General features: G+C 52.3%; 1 protein-coding gene across 6 annotated transcripts; it reads left to right on the top strand.

Annotated features, from left to right (window-relative positions):
• Window positions 1-329: 329 nt before the first annotated feature.
• Window positions 330-6,612, top strand: LOC306804752 (maestro heat-like repeat family member 5). 6 transcript variants are annotated; one of them, XM_079311753.1, is made up of 13 exons: window positions 330-1,506; window positions 1,690-1,838; window positions 2,111-2,258; window positions 2,503-2,690; window positions 2,771-2,908; window positions 3,185-3,299; window positions 3,467-3,604; window positions 4,737-4,799; window positions 4,881-4,913; window positions 5,040-5,456; window positions 5,821-5,923; window positions 6,003-6,059; window positions 6,332-6,612. In XM_079311753.1, the coding sequence occupies exons 1-13, from the start codon at window positions 1,402-1,404 to the stop codon at window positions 6,529-6,531; spliced, it is 1,854 nt and encodes a 617-aa protein (XP_079167879.1). In that variant the 5' UTR covers window positions 330-1,401; the 3' UTR covers window positions 6,532-6,612. The 6 variants fall into 6 exon arrangements, with proteins under 6 accessions (XP_079167879.1, XP_079167877.1, XP_079167876.1 ...); XM_079311754.1 differs by having other exon boundaries at window positions 332-1,506; window positions 4,737-4,913; window positions 5,040-5,195; window positions 5,355-5,456; XM_079311751.1 differs by having other exon boundaries at window positions 331-1,506; window positions 4,737-4,913; window positions 6,012-6,059.
• Window positions 6,613-18,676: the final 12,064 nt, after the last annotated feature.

Genomic DNA, 18,676 nt, shown 5'->3' with positions numbered 1-18,676 from the left:
CCCAGGGATCCCCACACAGACAACCACGTTTGCACAGTCTGGAGTCAGGACTGGATCTGGAGGAAGCCCCGGTTGTCTGAAACCAGCCTGAGCTGTAAAATAGGAGATTTTCCCAGTGGAACACACAACAGGATCATTTTACTCTGCTGCCCGTGCATTAAGGAGCTGCACCTGTAGTGTTGTCAGTGCTCACCTGGAGCCAACACTGAGGCACCACTAGCGAGTGCCTGCTCGTGATGTAAAAGGAGAGGGCAAAAAATACGAAATACCAGGGTCTGTCCCTGGAGAGGCACTGGCCATAAACATGAGTTTATTGACGGAGAGATCATGTTCATACAAAGGAATGTGGATTGTGGGGATGCATTGTTTTGAGGATGGCCCTGCACAGACACCCCAACAATCCCAGCCTCTGCCTGAGAGCATTGTCCAAACTCTCCTGAAGCTCTGGCAGCCTCGGGGCTGTGCCCATTCCCTGGGGAGCCTATGCAGTGCCCAGCACCCTCTGGGGGAAGAACCTTTGTGTAATATCAAACCTAAACCTCCCCTGACACAGCTCCAGATGTTCCCTTGAGTGCTGTCACTGGTCACAGACAGCAGACATGGGAGCTGTCTCTCCACTGCTCCTCATGAGGAGAGGATGAAGACCCTGATAAGGTTTCCCCTCAGTCTCCTCTTCTCCTTCATGGTTTTCTTTTTGTCCCAAAGGGTCAGACTGCAATCTCCACACAGGCCTCTCATCCCACAGGACAAAGAGATGTATCAATCAACAATAAGGGCAAACAAGCAGGCAGTAATAACCAACACTAGATCTGCCTAGGTCATAGGCACAACATGAAGATGGGCTGTGGGCAACCTCAGTGGCTGTGGATCCTTTTCATTGCTTGGTACAGGATCATCACCCTCTGGAATCTGTTAAGGCAGAACACTGATTTTGGGGCTCCCATATGTCCCCCAATGGTTATGGAGGGTAAGAACTGTCTGCACCTCTCATGTGTCCCAGTGGGGTCAGGAGACATCAGCATCTTTTATTCCTGTAGAGCTCCTTCAGAGCTGCCCCTCAGTAGGGCAGGTTGGCTGGGCTGCAGGAGGCCTCAGGGCATGTGACACTGTGTCACAGGACCCTTTGTGACGGTGGGCACTGGGGGGAGGAACATGGCCGTGTGTCATGAGGCCCTTTGCAATACATCTTGATACAGCTGCTGGTGGCTGCAGTGTCCAGAGGAGGCAATGGGATAGGGTGGTGCTACAGGCAGGCCCTGTGCAGCCACCTTGTTCCTTATTGTCCCCAGATTTCAACCATTTTTTTGCCATGTGCCCTTAGGGACAGATCTCGGTGGGACAAAGGACCTTCCAGCACGGCCTGAAGAAGGAGGATACAGACCCTGGCATCACACTGACCACATGGCCAACACTGACATCACAGCCACTCAGAGCATGGCAAACACAAGGGATTCTGCCCCCAACACGGATTTTTTTGGGGAGAGAGTTGTTTCCCACCCAAATGAAGTAAGCAGCCTGTGGCCAGAGCTGGATTCCCCCAGGAATTGAGTGGCTCCTCAGACTGGGTCTGCTGGGCCCCCCTCAGCCTCTGAAGCCACCGCAGTGCGGTGGGAAGGGCAGCACTTCTGAGAGGAAGCTGGGGAAGTTGCTGTTCTGGCAACTGTCCAGCTCTCCCTGTGCCTCCTTAAGGTGCCAGACTTTGTAAGGAACATGCACCAGAGACTTGTATCCAATGCACCTCCAAATGACAGGATGTTAATGGACGTCGTGAGGCTGGCTGAGGCACATCCTGCTGATGTTGTAGTCACCCTCCTGTGCTGTGCCCCATCATGTGACAGGTACGGGAGCCGCCTTCCTTGTGGCCTCAGGGCTCACCAGCTTTCAGGGTCCACCACCCTGTACAGCCAGTCCAGTGTGCTCTAATAGGCAGAAAGTTCCAGGACCCACTGGACCCTCTGTTTCCCAGCTGTGGCACATCAGCCACCCAGTGCCCTGCCCTGCTCCCTCCCTGCCCCTCAGGGCACCAAGGCTCTTTCACCTGGGCTCCCACAGCAGCCCAGGCCATGGTGCTGTGGCTGAGATCCTCCTGACACACAGATCTGTCCCACAGAGCTGCTAGAATCATGTGGAGGACAATAGCCTCATCAGGGATGGCACTGGAGAAAGTGCTGCCAACACTGCTCTGTGTGCTGGAGGACTGGCCCCTGCATAGAGTGTCCACCTCCAACGGGGACAAAACCAAAGTCTTTTCCCTGGCTGTGAGTTTCTGGAAGTGGCCTTTGCTCACCCCAAGGCCACCTCTCTTGCAGCTCTCCACCCTCCTTCCCGCACTGCATCTCCCAGCCTCAGGTGCTGGGCTGAATCCTGGCCCAGGGGCAGCTTCAGGGGCGCCAGGCCCGGTGCTCCCCCTGCATCTCCCCTGGCCTCTCCCTGCCACGCTTGGGCCCTGCCACATGGACACCTTGGCACTGAGCGCTGTCTCGGGGTATTTGTCCTTTGCAGGCAACCAGGGTGGTTTGGGAGATTCTCTGCCTGCCCTGGTGCCCAGCACCATTTATGGAATATTCCCCCCGCCTCCTGGTGGCTCTGCTCTTCCAAGTTTTTGTCAGCACATTAGATATGCCAGAGGAAGTTAATACCTTCTGGAAGGGATACCAGGAGCAACTCAGCCTTCCCATCAGCATCAACAGGTGCTCCACCCCATTTCTCCCATGTCCCCAGGGCAGGAGCCAGCACTCCCAGCATGACCTGGGCTTTGTTCTGCACACAGGTTTGCAGTGCAGACTGTGAAGGCACTGCTCCGCCATTTGCGGTGTCTGGATTTACTGGTGGCAATGGAACACAAGCATGGCTGGGACACGCTGCTGTGTGCTGCTACCCACCACTATGCCATGGGTCTGCTGGCCAGGTGAGATCCCTTTGTCCCCACTGCCCTTAACATTGGTGCTCTGTGCCTGGGGTGCCCCACACCAGTATCTGTGGTCATGGGCCAGAGGGCCTTGTCACCAAGGGACAGCCAAGCAGACTGGAAAAGGCTGGGAAAGGAGGTGCCCAAGAGCAGCCATATCTCAAAGGGCTCAGGTCCCTTGCAGGATGATGGGGAAAGAGAGAACTGTGTGAGTCAGTCCTGGGAGACATTTGCCCTCACTGGCTCAGGGTCTTAGTCTCTTTTGCTGCCTTCCAGGGAGATGCACCGTACCTCAAATCCCTTGTGTTCCTGCATTGCACTCCGCCTGCTGGGGCTGCTCAGCAAGCGGGAGCCACGCTGGGACCTGCCTGCCCTGGCATTCCTTGTGGAGGTGAGCCTGATGGCCAGCGCTGTCTCCCTGAGCTGCCTCCCAGCTCTCTGTCCTCTCATAGCCACAGCTGCCTGGGATAGTGCCTGTGCCCTGTGCTGCTGTCTGGGCCCAGCCCTGTGCGGTTCTGGGCTCCTGTGTGTCCCCTGTCACTGCCCTGTGCCCTTCAGGTCCTTGAATGCCATGACATGCAGGAATGGAGTGACAGTGCCCTGGAGATCATTTCAAGGTGCCTGCAGAGCAAATCCAAGGAAAAGTGTCGCCTGGCACTCAGAGGCCTTGTGGTTCTCAGCAAGGATCCCTCGCTGGTGAGAAGGGGGCAGCGGATGAAGCTGCACTGGGGAATGCAGTTGCTTGGGCTGGATGGGCTTCAGGTGCTGGGGCAGCTGCTCCCAGCTCTCCTGCCTCCCAGCTCAGCTCCCCGAGTGTTTCGAGACAGGCACTTGGCCTCTGGGCCCTGTAGCAGCAGGGTGGGGTTGCAGCGCCAGAGAGGCGTTGGTGGCGCAGCCATTCATTAATGTCTTGGACACAGCACTTGAAGAAATACTAAGTAAGTTTGCTGATGATACTATATTGGGAGGAGATGTTGACTCCCTCAAGGGCAGAAGCCCTGTAGAGACAGATATGAGGGCTGGGCAACCACCAACCATATGAAGTTGAATAAGGGTAGGTGCCAGATACTGCACCTGTCACAGGCAGCCTGGCTGTGTGGTTAGAGCAGGGAATGAGAGACCAGAGAGCTGTGCTATGGAAACAGACCTGTGTGGATCCTCGAATGCTGAGTAGGAGTCAGCAGTGCCCTAGCAGTCAGGAGGACATCTGGGATGCATCAGGCACATCAGCAGCTGGGCAAGGGATGGGAATGTCCTGCTCTGCTCTGAGCTGGTGTGGCCTCTCCTCTAGTGCTGCGTGCAATTTTGGGCACCATAATGTAAAAAACCCATGAAACTATGACAGATTGTCCAAAGGAGCATATGAAAATAGTGAAGGGTCTAGAGAGGAAGCCATAGGATGAGTGGGTGAGGGCACTTGACTTGTTCCACCTGGGAGTAATGAGGCGAGACCTCATTGATCTATGCAGCTTCCTTGCAAGAGAAGTCGAAGGGCAGCACCAATCTCTGCTCTCTGATGACCAGTGACAGCACTCAAGGCAACAGCTAGAGCTGTGTCAGGGGAGGTTTAGGTTTGATATTACACAAAGGTTCTTCCCCCAGAGGGTGCTAGGCAGTGCCCACGTTCCCCAGGGAATGGGCACAGCCCCAAGGCTGCCAGAGCTCCAGGAGTGCTTGGACAATGCTCTCAGGCAGAGGCTGGGATTGTTGGGGTGTCTGCACCAGGCTGGGGGCTGGACTGCATGATCTTTGTGGGTCTCTTGCTACTCATAATATGCTATGATTCTACAGTTCATGGTTTCACAGTGAAGCACTGTGTCCCACACAGGCCGAAGGCATCCGAAGTCTGACACAGAGCCTCATGGGCCTACTGCAGGATGCAGATGGAGAGGCGGTTGCATTGATCCTCTCTGTATTCTTGAATGAGCTCGAGGACAGAGCCACTCTAATATCCAGTCCCACTGCCCTGCAGCTGGCTGAGGTGCTTCAGCAACTCTTTGACCATGTAAGGCTCTGTGACCCCAACTCTGGCCACTGGGTGCTGGCCAAATATTTTATGCCCTGTGGATTTTCAGGACTGTGCCCAGGTGGGCCTAGAGAAACTATTGCTGGTTCTTTTCCTTTCCAGCAGGACAACAGTCATGTGCCTCTGCTCTCCATTCGCCTCTTCCGAGCAGTGATGGAGCTGGTAATGGACAAGGGAAAAAAAACCCTGAAGAAACATGTGAGCCAGAGCCTTCTCCCACTCTTCTTCCACTACCATGACCAGAACTGGCACGTGGCAGAGGTGAGGACTCGTGGGCTGCTGGTATCCCCCTGTGAGGGGGCTCGGCTGCCTCCTGCCCTGGTGTCTGGCGGGCTGCAGCCTCCTCCAGGCCTTGGCACAGGGACACAGCTCCTGTGCCCTGAACTGCGGGGACATCTCTGCATCTCTGCTGCTCTCCAGGCCTCTCGGGAAACACTGCTTTGTGCGGCCATGTTCCTGAAGAGAAGGCATCTGAAGCAGCTGGTGAAGAAGGAACAGCTGTGGAAGTTCGCTGAGTGCCTGGTAAGGACAGCCTGGAAGCGCCAGGCTCAGGCTGGAGAAGCCCCCTGAGCGCGGCACTCACTGTGTGCGCTTGGCAGCTGTGGCCCTGCCCAGCGCTGCAGGCAGGGGCCGCACGGGCTCTTCTCCAGGCTCCTGCGGCCCCGAGCCGGCTGCCTTCGGAGCCCCGGCCCAGCGGGGCTGCGGGGCAGGCCGGCACTGCGGCTCCCCAGGCAGAAGCCGGCCCTGTGCCCCTGCAGAGCCCGGCCAGCGGCTGCTGGCCGCGCCTCAGGGCTGTGCGGGCAGGAGAGGCCGGGGCCGGGCGCGGGCAGCGCCTGCCAAAGGGCCAGAGCCCGCCCCGACCCTTCGCTCCCGCCGCTCTCCGCAGCTGGCAGAGGACAGGAGCCGAGCGGCCGAGCACCTGCGCCAGGCCCTGCCCTACCTGCAGAACCCACAGGAGTCCCTGCGAGAGGCAGCCATCCGGTTCATCGGTGAGCCATGAGCCTGGGCCTCCCTGTCCTACAGCAGTAGGATCTGGGCCAAAGTCCATGACAAACTCTGTATTCCCAGGGATTGCAGGGAGGTACTTGATGGAGCAGCAAGAAGAGACCTGGCTCATCCACAAGGGTGAGGGCAGCGCCACTGGCAGGAGGAGCTGCAATCCTTGCCCCAGCCCTGGAGCACTCTGCTCCCTGTGCAGACGGGGGGCGGCGTGGGCAGAGCTCACAGAGATTTCAGGGGCATGGGGGATTTGTTGCCAGCAGCTTTAGGCTGATCCCAGTGGTCCCTGCTCCCTCCAAGCCATAGCTAGAGCAGGCTGGGATGGCCCTGGCACGGGGATCTCCTCGGGTCCCCGAAGATCCAGGATCTGACCGTGTCTCTGTTCCTCTCTCTTCCAGCCCTTCAGAACCTGACTGATGACATCAGCCCTGCCATATCGAGCTTGGCACTTCAGACCCTGCAACTCTTAAGAGCTGCGCAGAGAGCTCCATATTCTTCAGGTTTCAGAAGGTGCAAGACCACTTCCAGAAGGGTGGGGGGTAGGGGCAGCCCAAAGGCTGCCCTGTGGGGCAGTTTGTGGAAGTCTATGAACAACTGATCCCAGGAGCTCTGTCTGCTGAGGCCAGCTGAGCCTGCAGGGAAGACATCATGTCAGCATGGAAATATGAAATCACTGTTGTCACACACAGAGGTCTAGGATCTTTCTTTTGCTGCTCACAGTCTGCAGTACATCAGGGAAGAAGGGTGCTTGTGCTCAGCAAGCTGCCCAGGCTTGCAGTGCTAGAGGAAAAATGGCCAGAAGCCCCTTGGCCTTTGGTGGTTGTGCTGAAGCCTTTGTGCTGCCGACAGAGCGGGTGGGCAGGGGCCGGAGCTGCGGGGATCCCTGCGAGACCGGTGCCTGGAGATGGCCACGACCCCTGTCCCAGCCAGGAACCGCCATCGGTGTCCTCCTGCCCGGGTGCTCCTGGCTGGATTGCTGAGGGCTCCGTGGTGCCTCTTGCTCGGGCTCCTCTGGAGCTCCTGTGGGGCTGCAGCACTGCTGCCGGGCAGGTTGGCTGGGCTGGGGGAGATCCTGAGGGCACGGAGCACTGGGAGGCCGTGAAGGGATCAGGGGCTGTGGAGGCCCTGATGGGACACGGCAGTGGGAAGGCACGAGGGGCATGTGTGAGGGAGTGCGTGCCAGGAGGCTACAAGGGGACAGGAGGCACCTGAAGGGCCAGAGCAGAATCCCTGGGGAATTGGGTGTCAGAGGCTACAAGCAGCCCCAGTGCAGCTGCCTTTTTCCTGACACCCTGCTGCTCTGGTGCTTTCCCAAATCATCTCCTAGGCCTGCAGCAGAAGCCTTCAAGGCTGGGACACCACTCCACCAGGAGGGTGGGGACACCCCCGAGCTGCCCAGGCTGGGCTGGCTGGGGATAGCCAGGGGGCAGAGGCAGGGCTGGTGGCCAGCCTGGGCCCCTGTGGCTTCCCAGGCTGCAATACTGTCATCAAGGCCCCCCTGACACACAGCTCTGGGCCCCCAGAGCTGCTGCCACCATGGGGAGGGTAGCAATGTCCCTTGAGCAGGGAGCAGGGCTGCTGAGTCACTGCTGCCCAAGCAGCTCTGGACCCTACAGAAACAGCACCAGAGCATGCACAGGAACAGCAGGACCAGGATTGTCCAAGAGGGGAGACAGTGGGCACAAGTGCTTTCTCTCAACTTGCCAGCCTGAAATGAGCAGGCAGAAGAGCTGAGTTTTCACTTACTGAAGTTCATTTCCAGTGGTGTTAGACACTTTTGAGAACAGACCCTTCTGCCAGACATGACACAGTCAGTGAATTGCAGGCATACCTCAGCTGTAGCTGGAGGGGACAGGATGGGGGAGATGGAAGCAGACATTCTGCCTAGACTTGGTTTCCTGAGACAGTGCTTAGAGTGCTCTGCTGTCATGTCTAATCAGAGGGAGATGCCATGAATGGTTTATGTCATTCCCTTCTTTCCAAGAGGGCCATGTGCTGTCTTCTCCTATAGTCACGTTTTAAGGTTCTCCTCAGCTACAGCTCTAAGGAAGATGCAGAAGCTTGGGAAAGGGCACCTAGTCTTTATAGTGTTCAAGAGGAGGGAGCAGGGCTTCATGCAGCTTGGAGCTCTCCTTTGCCTCTCTGTCCTGATGCAATCAGGCTCTTTCTCTTTTCAATAATTAATAGCAACAGTCATAAGGGCAATGCAAGAATAACTAAAGGAAGCCACACAAGCACATGAGATCATGCACAAACAGCAGCTCCAGGGAGCATCTTTTATTGCCCCATGTGCCTTACCAGGTGAGTGCAGCATTTTTCACTACGGTGCCAGCTTTCCAAAGCAACTGGTGGCTCTGGGTGGCTGTGACTTTGCTCTTGGCTCCCCAACTTGGAAAGCTTTTCAAGGATGTATTTTTGGAAAAGCTAGAAGCAGCTTCTCCAGTGAAGTGACTTGAGTTGAACATCCAAACTTTCTGATTTCCTCCTTGTTCCCTGTGGAAAAGATCAGTTCCTATCTCACCTCACAATTCTCCTTCCTCACCCAAAGCTTCCAGTCAGGCATCTGCTAATCCCAAAACTGCTGTCAATGAGTCTCTCCTCCTCCCTGTTAGGACCCTGAGGGCAATAATAAACCTTGGTGGCCCTGACCAGCCCCTCCACTGGGACCTCTACTCAGCCCCAGCTACTGAAGCTCAACCCTGGCCCTCCAGTGACTTAGCCATGTGGTGGGAATGCCAAGCTCTAGCTCAGCCAAGAGAATGTGGCTGTGGGGTGAGTGACCTAAATACATAGAAGGCTCTCCTTCATCCTCTGTCCTTCCACTGGGAAGCATCAGAAGAACCTTTGTAGAAGCTTTTCCAGAGAAACATCAGGGAGATTTTGGCTGTTTCCAAACAGATAACCTCAGAGGGGTGGGTGCTATCAAATCAGTTAACACCCCCCCTCCTCCCTCCCAGTGAAGGTGATGCCTTTGGTGAGATTTGCAGGCCAAATCACACATGTGGCATTTTAACCCTGGAGATGTGACTGCATTCACAGGGAAATGGCAGGTCTTGGGGTTGAGGGAACTCTCTCAAGGCAAAAGCTCCTGGGGAAAAAACAACCAGTATCAAACTCTCATGCCACTCTCTTAGATCCCCGCACATATTTAATGGAGTATGAGAGATTATGTGGGTACACCATGGGCACCCCATGCTAAGGTGGATACATTCCTGGGGATTCCAAACACATCCAGTACAAAATGAACTCTAGCAAAAAGTACAAGGGAATCACAGGAAGAGCTTTGGGGACTTATATGAGGTGGGAGAAAAAAAACTACTTCTGCCGAAACAAAGGATTAAAAACCCATGAAGTTCTTCAACTGCAGTTTGGGAAAATACCATGTTTAGAACACAGGACCTAGAAGATATAATAAATAAGTACGTAATTCTTCATAGAAACCCAAACCAGCTTCCTTTGCAATACAAGGCACATTTTAAATGTGCTATTTTGATGAAAATGCCATTATTTTTCCTGGAAACAACAAACATTCAAATGAATGTTCATTGCATTCGAAACCCAGTTTCCTCTCTGCTTTTGTTAGTTGAAGGAAAATGTTGGCTAGCCCTGCCAGTCCTGCATATGATACACACATCTTTCAAACACGGAGAGCTAAGTGTTGGCGGCAAATCAGAATTTTCCCTGCTAAAGGGACCTCAGAATCATGGAATGGTTATGGTTGGAACAGACCTTAGAGATCATCTGAGATAAGGCAGAGACAGAATGCACCTGCCATCCCCAGAAATGCCTTTTGTTTTTTGTTTTTTTTTGTTCAAACGCAACAAAACTTCTCATTCCCATGAGATCCAAGCAGCAATCCCCAGCGATAGAGGGCAGGTTGGGATCAGGTATTAGGAAGAGATTCTTTGCTGTGAGGGTGGCAAGGCACATGCATCTCACAGGGAAATGTGTCACTGTTGTCAACATCTCCTTGTGTCAGGACACACAGTGACAAACCCCAAACAAGCAGAACAAACAGCCTACTGATAAGGTTATCCACAAACCCCAGAGTCTGCAATTGCCTCTGGCAGTGGCAGTAGCACACAGGGAGACTTGCCCATGTCATAGCTTGTTAGCTGGGTGGCTCACAGAGGGAAGGCTGCTCCAAGCTGCTGTGCTGCTCTCTGTGATTCTACCTGAAGCCTGTGGGTCCCTGCTTCCAGCCACACAGGAGCCAGGATGGAGGAGAAGCTCATGGGACAGTTACTGGGGCTGGGCATATGCAGCCACTGTGGGAGATAGCAGGAATTTTAGGGACTGACATCTCAGCATGGCCAAACCAAACACAGAACAAATCATATGATGGTTATGTTTTCATCGATGGAAGGATCTACACAAGGACCTGCACTCCCAGGGAATGGGAAGAGCAGTCATTTTACAAAAATCCCACACTTTTGCCCAGAACTATGAAAAGTTTCTTGCTAAGAGCTGGTGCCACAGGGGGAAACTGAGGGCTCTTTGTATTGAATGAAACTCTCAGGTCCTTCTGGACAGGTCCTTGAAGAGAAGGAGCAGCATAATGGCTGTGCTTGTTACAGGGCCTGCACCAAGTGACGCAGGATGGCAGTAGAATCACAGAATCAGGTAATCACTAAGGTTAGAAAAGCCCCCTCAATGAGGGGGATCTTTCCTTGAGCACAACCATTCCCCCAGCACTGCCAAGCCTGCCACTAAACCATGTCCACAAATAGCCCCATGGCCATTCTAGGTTGCTCACCACCCACTGGACAGTGAAATAATCTTCTCTTCTCATATTCCAATTAACTTATGACCACTCAGCTGGATTAATGGTTTCTCAAAATTCAGACAGATGCTTTTGATCATCAAGGATATGCTTTGAGGCCATGAAATTTGAAGTTCAGAAGGACACATGTGGTCCTCACAGCTGTGACGTTAACTCATGCACGTTGCATGAAGTACAAAAACGTGCATCCCCAAGGAGTTTTAAGATTTTCTTCTTGCGTCCTTCCATCTTGCTTTTTTCCCCACAGTCATTTTCAGAGAGGCTCTGGGAAAAATCCCAAGAAACTCTTTAATTCTTTATTTCCTTTTCCTGTTTAAAAAATTTGGCTTTGGCATCCAGTAAGATTTTGTAGTTCTGAGCACTTTGCCTTCAACTTAAGCTAAGTCCCTTCCCTTCAAAAAGAAGATAAATTCAATTCCAAAGCAGTCAGCCTTCCCACTTTGACCCAAAACCCACAAATGGACTTGGCATCACTCCTTGTTCTGTCTCCAAAAATTCTCAGGGTTTGGTTTCCTGGTATTTGCATGCTGCCAAGTGAGCTGTTAGCACCTGGAGAGCTGATCCTGGAGCAGCACAGCTGAGTCCTAGCAACTGCCCCAACAAACTGGGAAATGCCCGCAACCCTGATGATCAGGATAATCAGGAGGAAGAGCAGAGCCAAGGGGATACCCAATGTGTTATGGGTTATGTTTTGACTAGCTCCTCTCCCTACCCCCCACCATGGAGCTGCCGGCCCCTCCCCCGGGCTGTTTTATCTAGCCGGGTGTTTTTCGGCTTTCCGGGCTTTTTGCTGCTGCTTTTCGCTGCTGCTTGCTGCTGCTTCGGCTGCCCCCCTCCCCTCCGCTGCTTCAGCTGCTTTTCCCCCTCCCCCCCCGGCTGCCTAAACTGCCCCTCTCCCTTTCCCCCCCCCCCCCCCCCCCACCCCTAAGATTTGCACCGGCTCCAGAGGAAACGGATCTGAACTTCGGAGACCACCTCTGGAAGTCTGCCAAAGAAGCTCTGCTGCCCTTCCCGGCGAAGATCTGCTGAGTTCATCTCATCTGGGTCTGTGCTGGGAAGTGTTTCTTTTGTATTTTGTTAATAAAAAGTTTTTTCCACTTTCCCCTGAAGAAAATTCTTTCCGAGCTTGGTGAAGGAAGGAATTGTAAGGGGGGGAGGGGGCCCTTTGGAGGTCTTTTTTTCCTAAAATTTGTCCCAAACTTGGACACCAATGCCAAGAGTGCCCACAATACACCACACTGAGCCACCCCCTCAGGGCAGGTAAACCTGCTCCTCCAGGGATGCCACGGGCACTCAGGCTCCCCAGCTCCATCCCAGCAGAGGGAAAACCCTGGAAGCCAGACAGGATGTAGCCACATCCTCTGTGTTTTGCCCTTTTGCAAATTGACTTGCTCTGTGCCCTCTTCTCTGCTTAATTGATCCTCTGCCCATCTCCAGCAAAAATACTGCTCCCCTGTCTCATTCATAATGTGCTCCAAATAAAGCGTGTTTCTGCCTGAGCGAATACCCTTTGGGGGTACTTTAAACTGTCACAGTGCATAAGGCTTACCCTGAAATATGCATTTTTACAGTGCTCACTCTCCACAATGGCCCCTGGAGCCATACTTAATCTATTTCAAGGCATGTGGAGACTTTCTAAAAAACTGGCAAGGAAAGCAAAGCTTGCTTTAAACCAGGGCCTTTCCATGCACCCTTCTCCCCAAACCACCAGCTGGGTTTTCCTTTTCCACCCTGAAAACAAAGAAGCAAACCAAACTCCAAAGAGTGTCTGTTGATTCAGCTCTGCGAACCCACCAAAGCAAAGCACTGTCCAGCTGAAACTGGGCAAGGGTTCAAATGCTTGTGGGTATGATGACCAGAAGCAGTTGCAGCTGATTCAACCCAGCCTTGCTGCTTGAGGAGCATCGCTGGGGTTATCAGGGAGCTTGAAGCCACCCAGAGAAGCAGCTAATGTGTCCAGGAGATATGATCCTTGTAACTTATTCCAGACCCCAAGGATGGTACAGAAATACTGCTGGAGAACAGCCAGCCCTGCTGATGAAAACAGAGGAGTTCAGATTTGTGCTTCTCTGCAGCCTTCTCATGCGTTCCCAGGACACAAGCCCAAACCAAGCATCTCCCAGCAGAGAAAGCTCCCATGTTTGTATGGGATGGTTTTAGGGAGCAAGGAACTCCTCAGCTTAAGGAGCATGGATCCAAATGCCCCAGTTTTGTCTTTAAATCCACATATTATAGAGGTGGGGGGAAACCCCAAACCAGAAGCGGGGGGAAACCCCAAACCAAACAACCAAGCCCAAGGCCTCAGCCCCTTCCCAGGAGCCCCAAAATGGGAAGCAAGGCACAAAAAGGGAGCAGTGTAAAGGTCTTTCCCCTCAATTGATGCTGGCAGCTTCTCACCATGCAGTCCCGCCTTGCTCAGAAGCCAGCAAGGGCAGATTTGGAGCCTGGGCTTGGCAGGATACTGCAGAAGCTGGGATCAGAGCTGCATCCCAGCTGGAGACTAAAATAACTATGAGATTACCTCCACGGGAGTACAGCCAGCATGGATAATGCTCAGCCTGTTCCTCTCCCAGCTTGCCACAGCCTTGCCTGGCCTCCCTTCCATGTTTCTTCAAAGCTTCCTTTGCTGCAGGAACTTCAGTCCTGCTGGGGGGAAAGAGAAGGCTGAGCTTGCTCTGTCTCACTGGGGCTGCTCTGCAGGCAGCCCCCAAGGGCCCCTCTTCATACCCAGCTCAATCCACCACTGAACTCTTCCACTTCGTGTGCAGAACTCCTGTGGCTTGTTTGTCTGATCCCTCCCTGCCAGGCTCTGCTCTCTGCAGAGTAATCCCAGCTACTGACAGTGCAGAGGGCCAAGGTGCAAATGTGTTTTCTTCTTCCTCAAGAGCTCCCTTCCCCTTGTGTGGCCAGGCCACCATCAGCCTGGGCTGGGATTTTTAATACTGAAGATATTCCAAACTCAAGCCAAGGGGGTTTCTGGCATGCAACATCCATGAAGAGGCAGCAAGCTCAGAGGTGCAAACTGTTCTTGGGCAAGCTTGAAAAAGACATTTACTCCTCTGGAGAGCCAAACCCACCAGAGATAGCTGCAACAGCTGCAACAGTACAGAGCACTGTGCAAGGTAGATGTGACACTTGGTCCACCTGTTCAGCTTGGAAATCTTCCTAGATGCATTTGAGGGCTTAGCAACCACTTGAGGGTTTAGCAGCCACAGCTGGCCAGGGAAAGAGGAATTAAGGACTGGGAAGGGTAGCAAAATTTAAAACAGATAGGACACCATGACACCAAACAGCCCTGGAACACTCCTCTGCTCCGTGGAAAGACATCTGGGAGACATCAGCAATCTAATAACAATGGTACATCTGTTAGCAAGGGCAGGAGTCCTCACAGCTGCAGAGTAACAGCCCCTGTGTCAGGAGAAGGGGCAGGGATATGTCAGCAGAAGGTAAGGAATATAAAATATACACCTTTCTAAACCCATCAAGGTAACTGAAGTAAGTTTCAGTGTAAAATAATTAAATAGGAACTAAAACAATTTCTTTTAGAGCCTTCTAGTGCCAAAAAGGACTGGAGAAGCTGGACAGCCATGCAGGGGATAGGAAATGTCATTCCCAGGGTCCCGGAGCACTGGGACTGGGTAGAGACTTCCAGAGAATGGCAAATCCAAGCCCTCCTGAAGCAGGGTGCACAGGACCATGCCCAGGTGGGGTTTGAGCACAGGAGACCTCAGAGCCCCTTCCAGAGCCTGAAGGGGCTCCAGGATGTTGCTGCCTGTGGGATCTCTTTATGCCTGAGATCCCTCTCAGCAAGACATTTGGTGGTTTAGAGTCTGTGCTCTTCCCAGCCTGAGCAACAAAGAAAGGGCAGAAGCTGTTTTTGAGGTTTCTAAGGTTATTCTTTCTTACCTAAAGAATTCTTTCCCTGAGTTACAGAGGTCTATCTAGCACGCTGGCCAAGGCACACACTGCTCTGCTAATGTTTACAATTACTTTCCAATACATGACTCTTACATTACCTTGCCCAGTTTTCCCTCACAAAACCCAAAAAGTGCCATCCTGGCTCAGAAAATGGATGACTAGAAGAAGAAAAGACATACCACGCCCAAAATCCTCCATCTTAGCTCTTAACTTCTTGTTATAAACAATACTATAAATTCATTTTTCTACCTTCTAATAATCTAATTTACACTCTGCTTATATTTTGTGACTTGTAATTCTTCCTGCAAGGACAGTAATTTTTCCCAGGGGCTTAAATCCAGTCCACAGGGGTCCTGGGTACTGTGCCAAGGCCTCCAAGACCCCTGCCCGGGGGGTCTCGAGGCATCCAGGGAAACCCACACCAGGAGAGCTGGAGAGGGACTGGGAACAAGGGATGGAGGGACAGGACACAGGGAATGGCTGCCACTGCCAGAGGGCATGGTTAGATGGGATACTGGGAAGAAAGCCTGTGAGGGTGGGCAGGCCCTGGCACAGGGTGCTCAGAGCAGCTGTGGCTGCCCCTGGATCCCTGGCAGTGTCCAAGGCCAGACTGGACACTGGGGCTTGGAGCAGCCCATGGAAAGGGAGTGGGGAGCAGAATGAGCCTTAAGGTTCCAACCCAAACCATTCTGTGACTCTGAGATTTCACATGAGATTTGAGATTATTTTTTGAGGCACCCACATTTATTAAACAATACAGAAAGTGTCAGCCTATTCATGTCAAACTCTCCTAGGTTCAGAAAATAACAGTGATGCCAATATCTGATGATGGGGATAACACCACCACTGCCACCATTTTTCCAAAGTACCTGCAAGCCATGTACTGGTCCTTCACTTCAGGATGATGGTTGATGTGCTCCATAATTCTTTACATCTTTTCAGTCAGGCGTGGAAAGTCTTTGGACCTATCAAAAAGACACACAAATATATTTTTTGGGGCAGAAGACTGCTATTTTAAGTCCATTGTACTTGAAAACCATGGGCACAGAAGGTTGTGTAGATGGCTGGCTACTCAACTCTGCAGTGGGAATTCCAATATTCATGTTTTGAAGTGCCCCCCCTGTTAAGAGACTTCATGATTTGTCTAAATTGTTTTTAAAAATTATTTAAACTGAGGTGAAACATGTTTTAGCTGTTCTCCAGGAACATACTGGTTAACTCTACACCTGCTGTCCCAGGTGTCCCTAGCCAGGCTGCAGCTCCAGCCCATGGCTCTCCTGTGGCCCACAGCAGGAGCTCAGCACAGCTCAGGCACTGAACAGAAGCCAGCAAATGGGCTGGGTGTGAACAAACACCACCTCCCCACATGCTCCTTCATCTCTATTTAATGCAGGAACCATCACTGCGTGTTCTGCTCTACTGCCCACGGCTCCTGACCCCATGTATAATGGATGGTGCATGAAAGTGGTGTGGGTAAACACCAGGCTGAGCTTCTAGAGAAATATTTACCTTGCTCTCTGCTGGCCTGGGGCCCAGAGAGACATCCTGGCCTCCATGATGCCAGCTGGGGACTGGCGCTTTCAGCCTCACGGATGCAGCCAGTATCAGATGTCACTTCTCCCAGCTGGCTCAAGACAGGAGCCCCCTTTTGCTGCAGGCTGTGTCTCACAGGTCCTTATCCTGGCTGCCATTTGGGAACACAGCAGGCACAAAGGGAAAGGGAAAAGAGGTAAACAGTAAACGGCCCCTGCTCTCCTCCTCCTGCCCCTCCTCCATCTGTGCATCCTACTCTGCTGCAGGGAGCACCACAGCTCTTCCTGCCCTTTCCTGAATGGAGCTGTAGCCTACAGCTACACAAACATTCCCAAACCCAAGCACAATATGGGATTCTTGGAGCTGTCCTGTGCAGGGCCAGGACTTCAGTGCTCCTTCCAACTCAGGCTATTCTATGATTCTGCATCTCTCCAAACTCTTTCCTCACATCTTCCCTGGCCTTATCCAGCTCTTGGGGATGAATGTGCCCCATGGGAGTGCAATCCCTAAGCCAGGGATGGTGGGTTCATGTCCCATCTGGGAAATGATGCCTTGAGGTCCCATCTGGGGTGCCAGAACTGATGCCTGGAAAGGCTGACTTGGAACAGACTAGACAGAGCAAAAGGAATAAAAACAGGTGTTTATTGAAAGGACACTTTGGGCAGTACAAGAGCCCGGCCAGGGCTACACCCAAATCAAATCCAGGATGGATCCTGGTCACGAGTCTTCACACTTTTATAATTTTTGGTTCATCTGCACATTGGGGTCAATTATCCAGCCACAGCCCCAGGCTATAAAGTCTCAGCCCCCCTGGCTTCCCTCTTTCCCTCGCTGCTGTTTCTGCTTTTTGGATACTGGTTGTCCTTGGTTCTCTAGCTGGGAAGGGATTGTTTTGTCTAACTACCCTGTGAAGAGATTTACTAACACCTAATATGAAGTTTCAGAGTTACACACTAAGCAGCAGAAATTCCAGAAAAATGTAAAATCTAAAACCCAAGGCATCACTCCCTCCAGATGTTCAAACCAGAGCACAACAGCACAGCTGCCCAACTCCCCTTTCTTAACCACCACAGCTTGGGGCAGGCTACAGATGCTGGGGTAATGAACAGAGGCATCTCCCTTGCTCCAGCCAGGCTCAGCCAGCCCAGTGTCAAGAATCAATGCCACAAGGCCCAGGGAAGGACAGGCAGCAGCTGGCCTGAGGATGGGAATGAATTATGGATGTGCCAGCCTGCTTTGAGAGCAGAGGGCACCTCCCTCCACAGAAATAATGGCCTGTGTTCCACAGGCCTCACAGACACAGTGCTGGACAAATCCATACTGTGCTCACTAAAAGGCAGAGCCCTGGAGACAGAGCCGGCAGGGCTGCAGTCTTCCCAAGGTCACCTGGGCTGCACGAAAGCTCATGGTGCTGTGGAGATGTGTGGTAAAGAAGAGGAGAAACCCATCAGGGCAGCTGGTCATGGAATGGTTGCCCACAAGCAGGACCTGGCTCAAGGAGGAAGTTTGGCAGTGGTCAGGTTGTGCTCAGTACCTGGGACTCAGTTGAAATCACTGAGTTGCAGCCCCAGGGATGGTGCTGTCCCTCCATCCCCCTCAGCACAGGTGGTGCTGCTCAGAGTAAACTCCTCTGAATGAAGGGAGGAAAAAGCAGAGTAGGGCACAGAAACCATAAAAGATCAAACACTCCCAGCACATCTCCATCAAAAATTCAGAAACATTTCAAAACTGCCTTAATTTGCTAAGGAAAAGGAGGTGCCAGGTAGGGGTGGGAATGTTGGAAAACTCAGCATTCAGAGAAAACAAACCTGTGGTTTTTCTAATTTCTGCGTTGAAAAATCAACAGTGCAGCAGAAAAGAATCGGCTCATTTATCTGAAAAGATGTTTTCTATTACATACTAGAAACGATAGAGACTTTATATAAATAGACATACTTTATACTTCAATATATCTACTTGCAACATTATGTACACATAATATATAATATTATATGAATATTGTACATGGCTTTTTACACACTCACCCTTCTCTGTCTGATTTCCCAGTTCCTTTCAAAATATCCATGGTAGGAGCTGGCAGATGGACTGTGTGCATCCCAAAGGCTCCAAGTGCTCCTCAGGATCCCTTGCAACCCAACCCATTGTGTCCCAGGCTCCAATGCTGCAGCCAGCAAACCCTGACATGCTCCAGATGGGGAAGAGACAACCAGCGAGGAAGAGATCAGGGAGGAGCTCCAAAACCATTTATTGAAACAAAACCAATAGGAATTCACATGAATCCAAAGCTGGGCAAGCAGGAGGAGGGAGGGATGAGCTTTGTCAGGTTTCTTAAAGGATTACTGTGTTTCAGATCTTTGAAACAACCTCTTCATCCTATTCCACAGGATGCTGCTTTGGGATGGTAAGAGGTTGTTTTTTTTCCTTCTACTGGAATGGCAAAAAAATAAATCTGTCAACTCTCATTATGCACACTTATGGGCTGTGGGGTTTCTTTCTGTGGGAAAAGACC

Source organism: Erithacus rubecula (assembly GCF_903797595.1).
Source record: "Erithacus rubecula genome assembly, chromosome: 8".
Classification (NCBI taxonomy): domain Eukaryota; kingdom Metazoa; phylum Chordata; class Aves; order Passeriformes; family Muscicapidae; genus Erithacus; species Erithacus rubecula.
This window is presented reverse-complemented; position numbering and strand designations above follow the sequence as displayed.

Coding starts and splice junctions, on each gene's coding strand:
- LOC306804752 (XM_079311750.1), top strand. CDS start 1,402: ATGGCCAACACTGACATCACAGCCACTCAGAGCATGGCAAACACAAGG. Junction 1,839..2,110: donor TGTGCCCCATCATGTGACAG/GTACGGGAGCCG, acceptor TCTGTCCCACAG/AGCTGCTAGAATCATGTGGA. Junction 6,060..6,331: donor GACCTGGCTCATCCACAAGG/GTGAGGGCAGCG, acceptor TCTCTCTTCCAG/CCCTTCAGAACCTGACTGAT.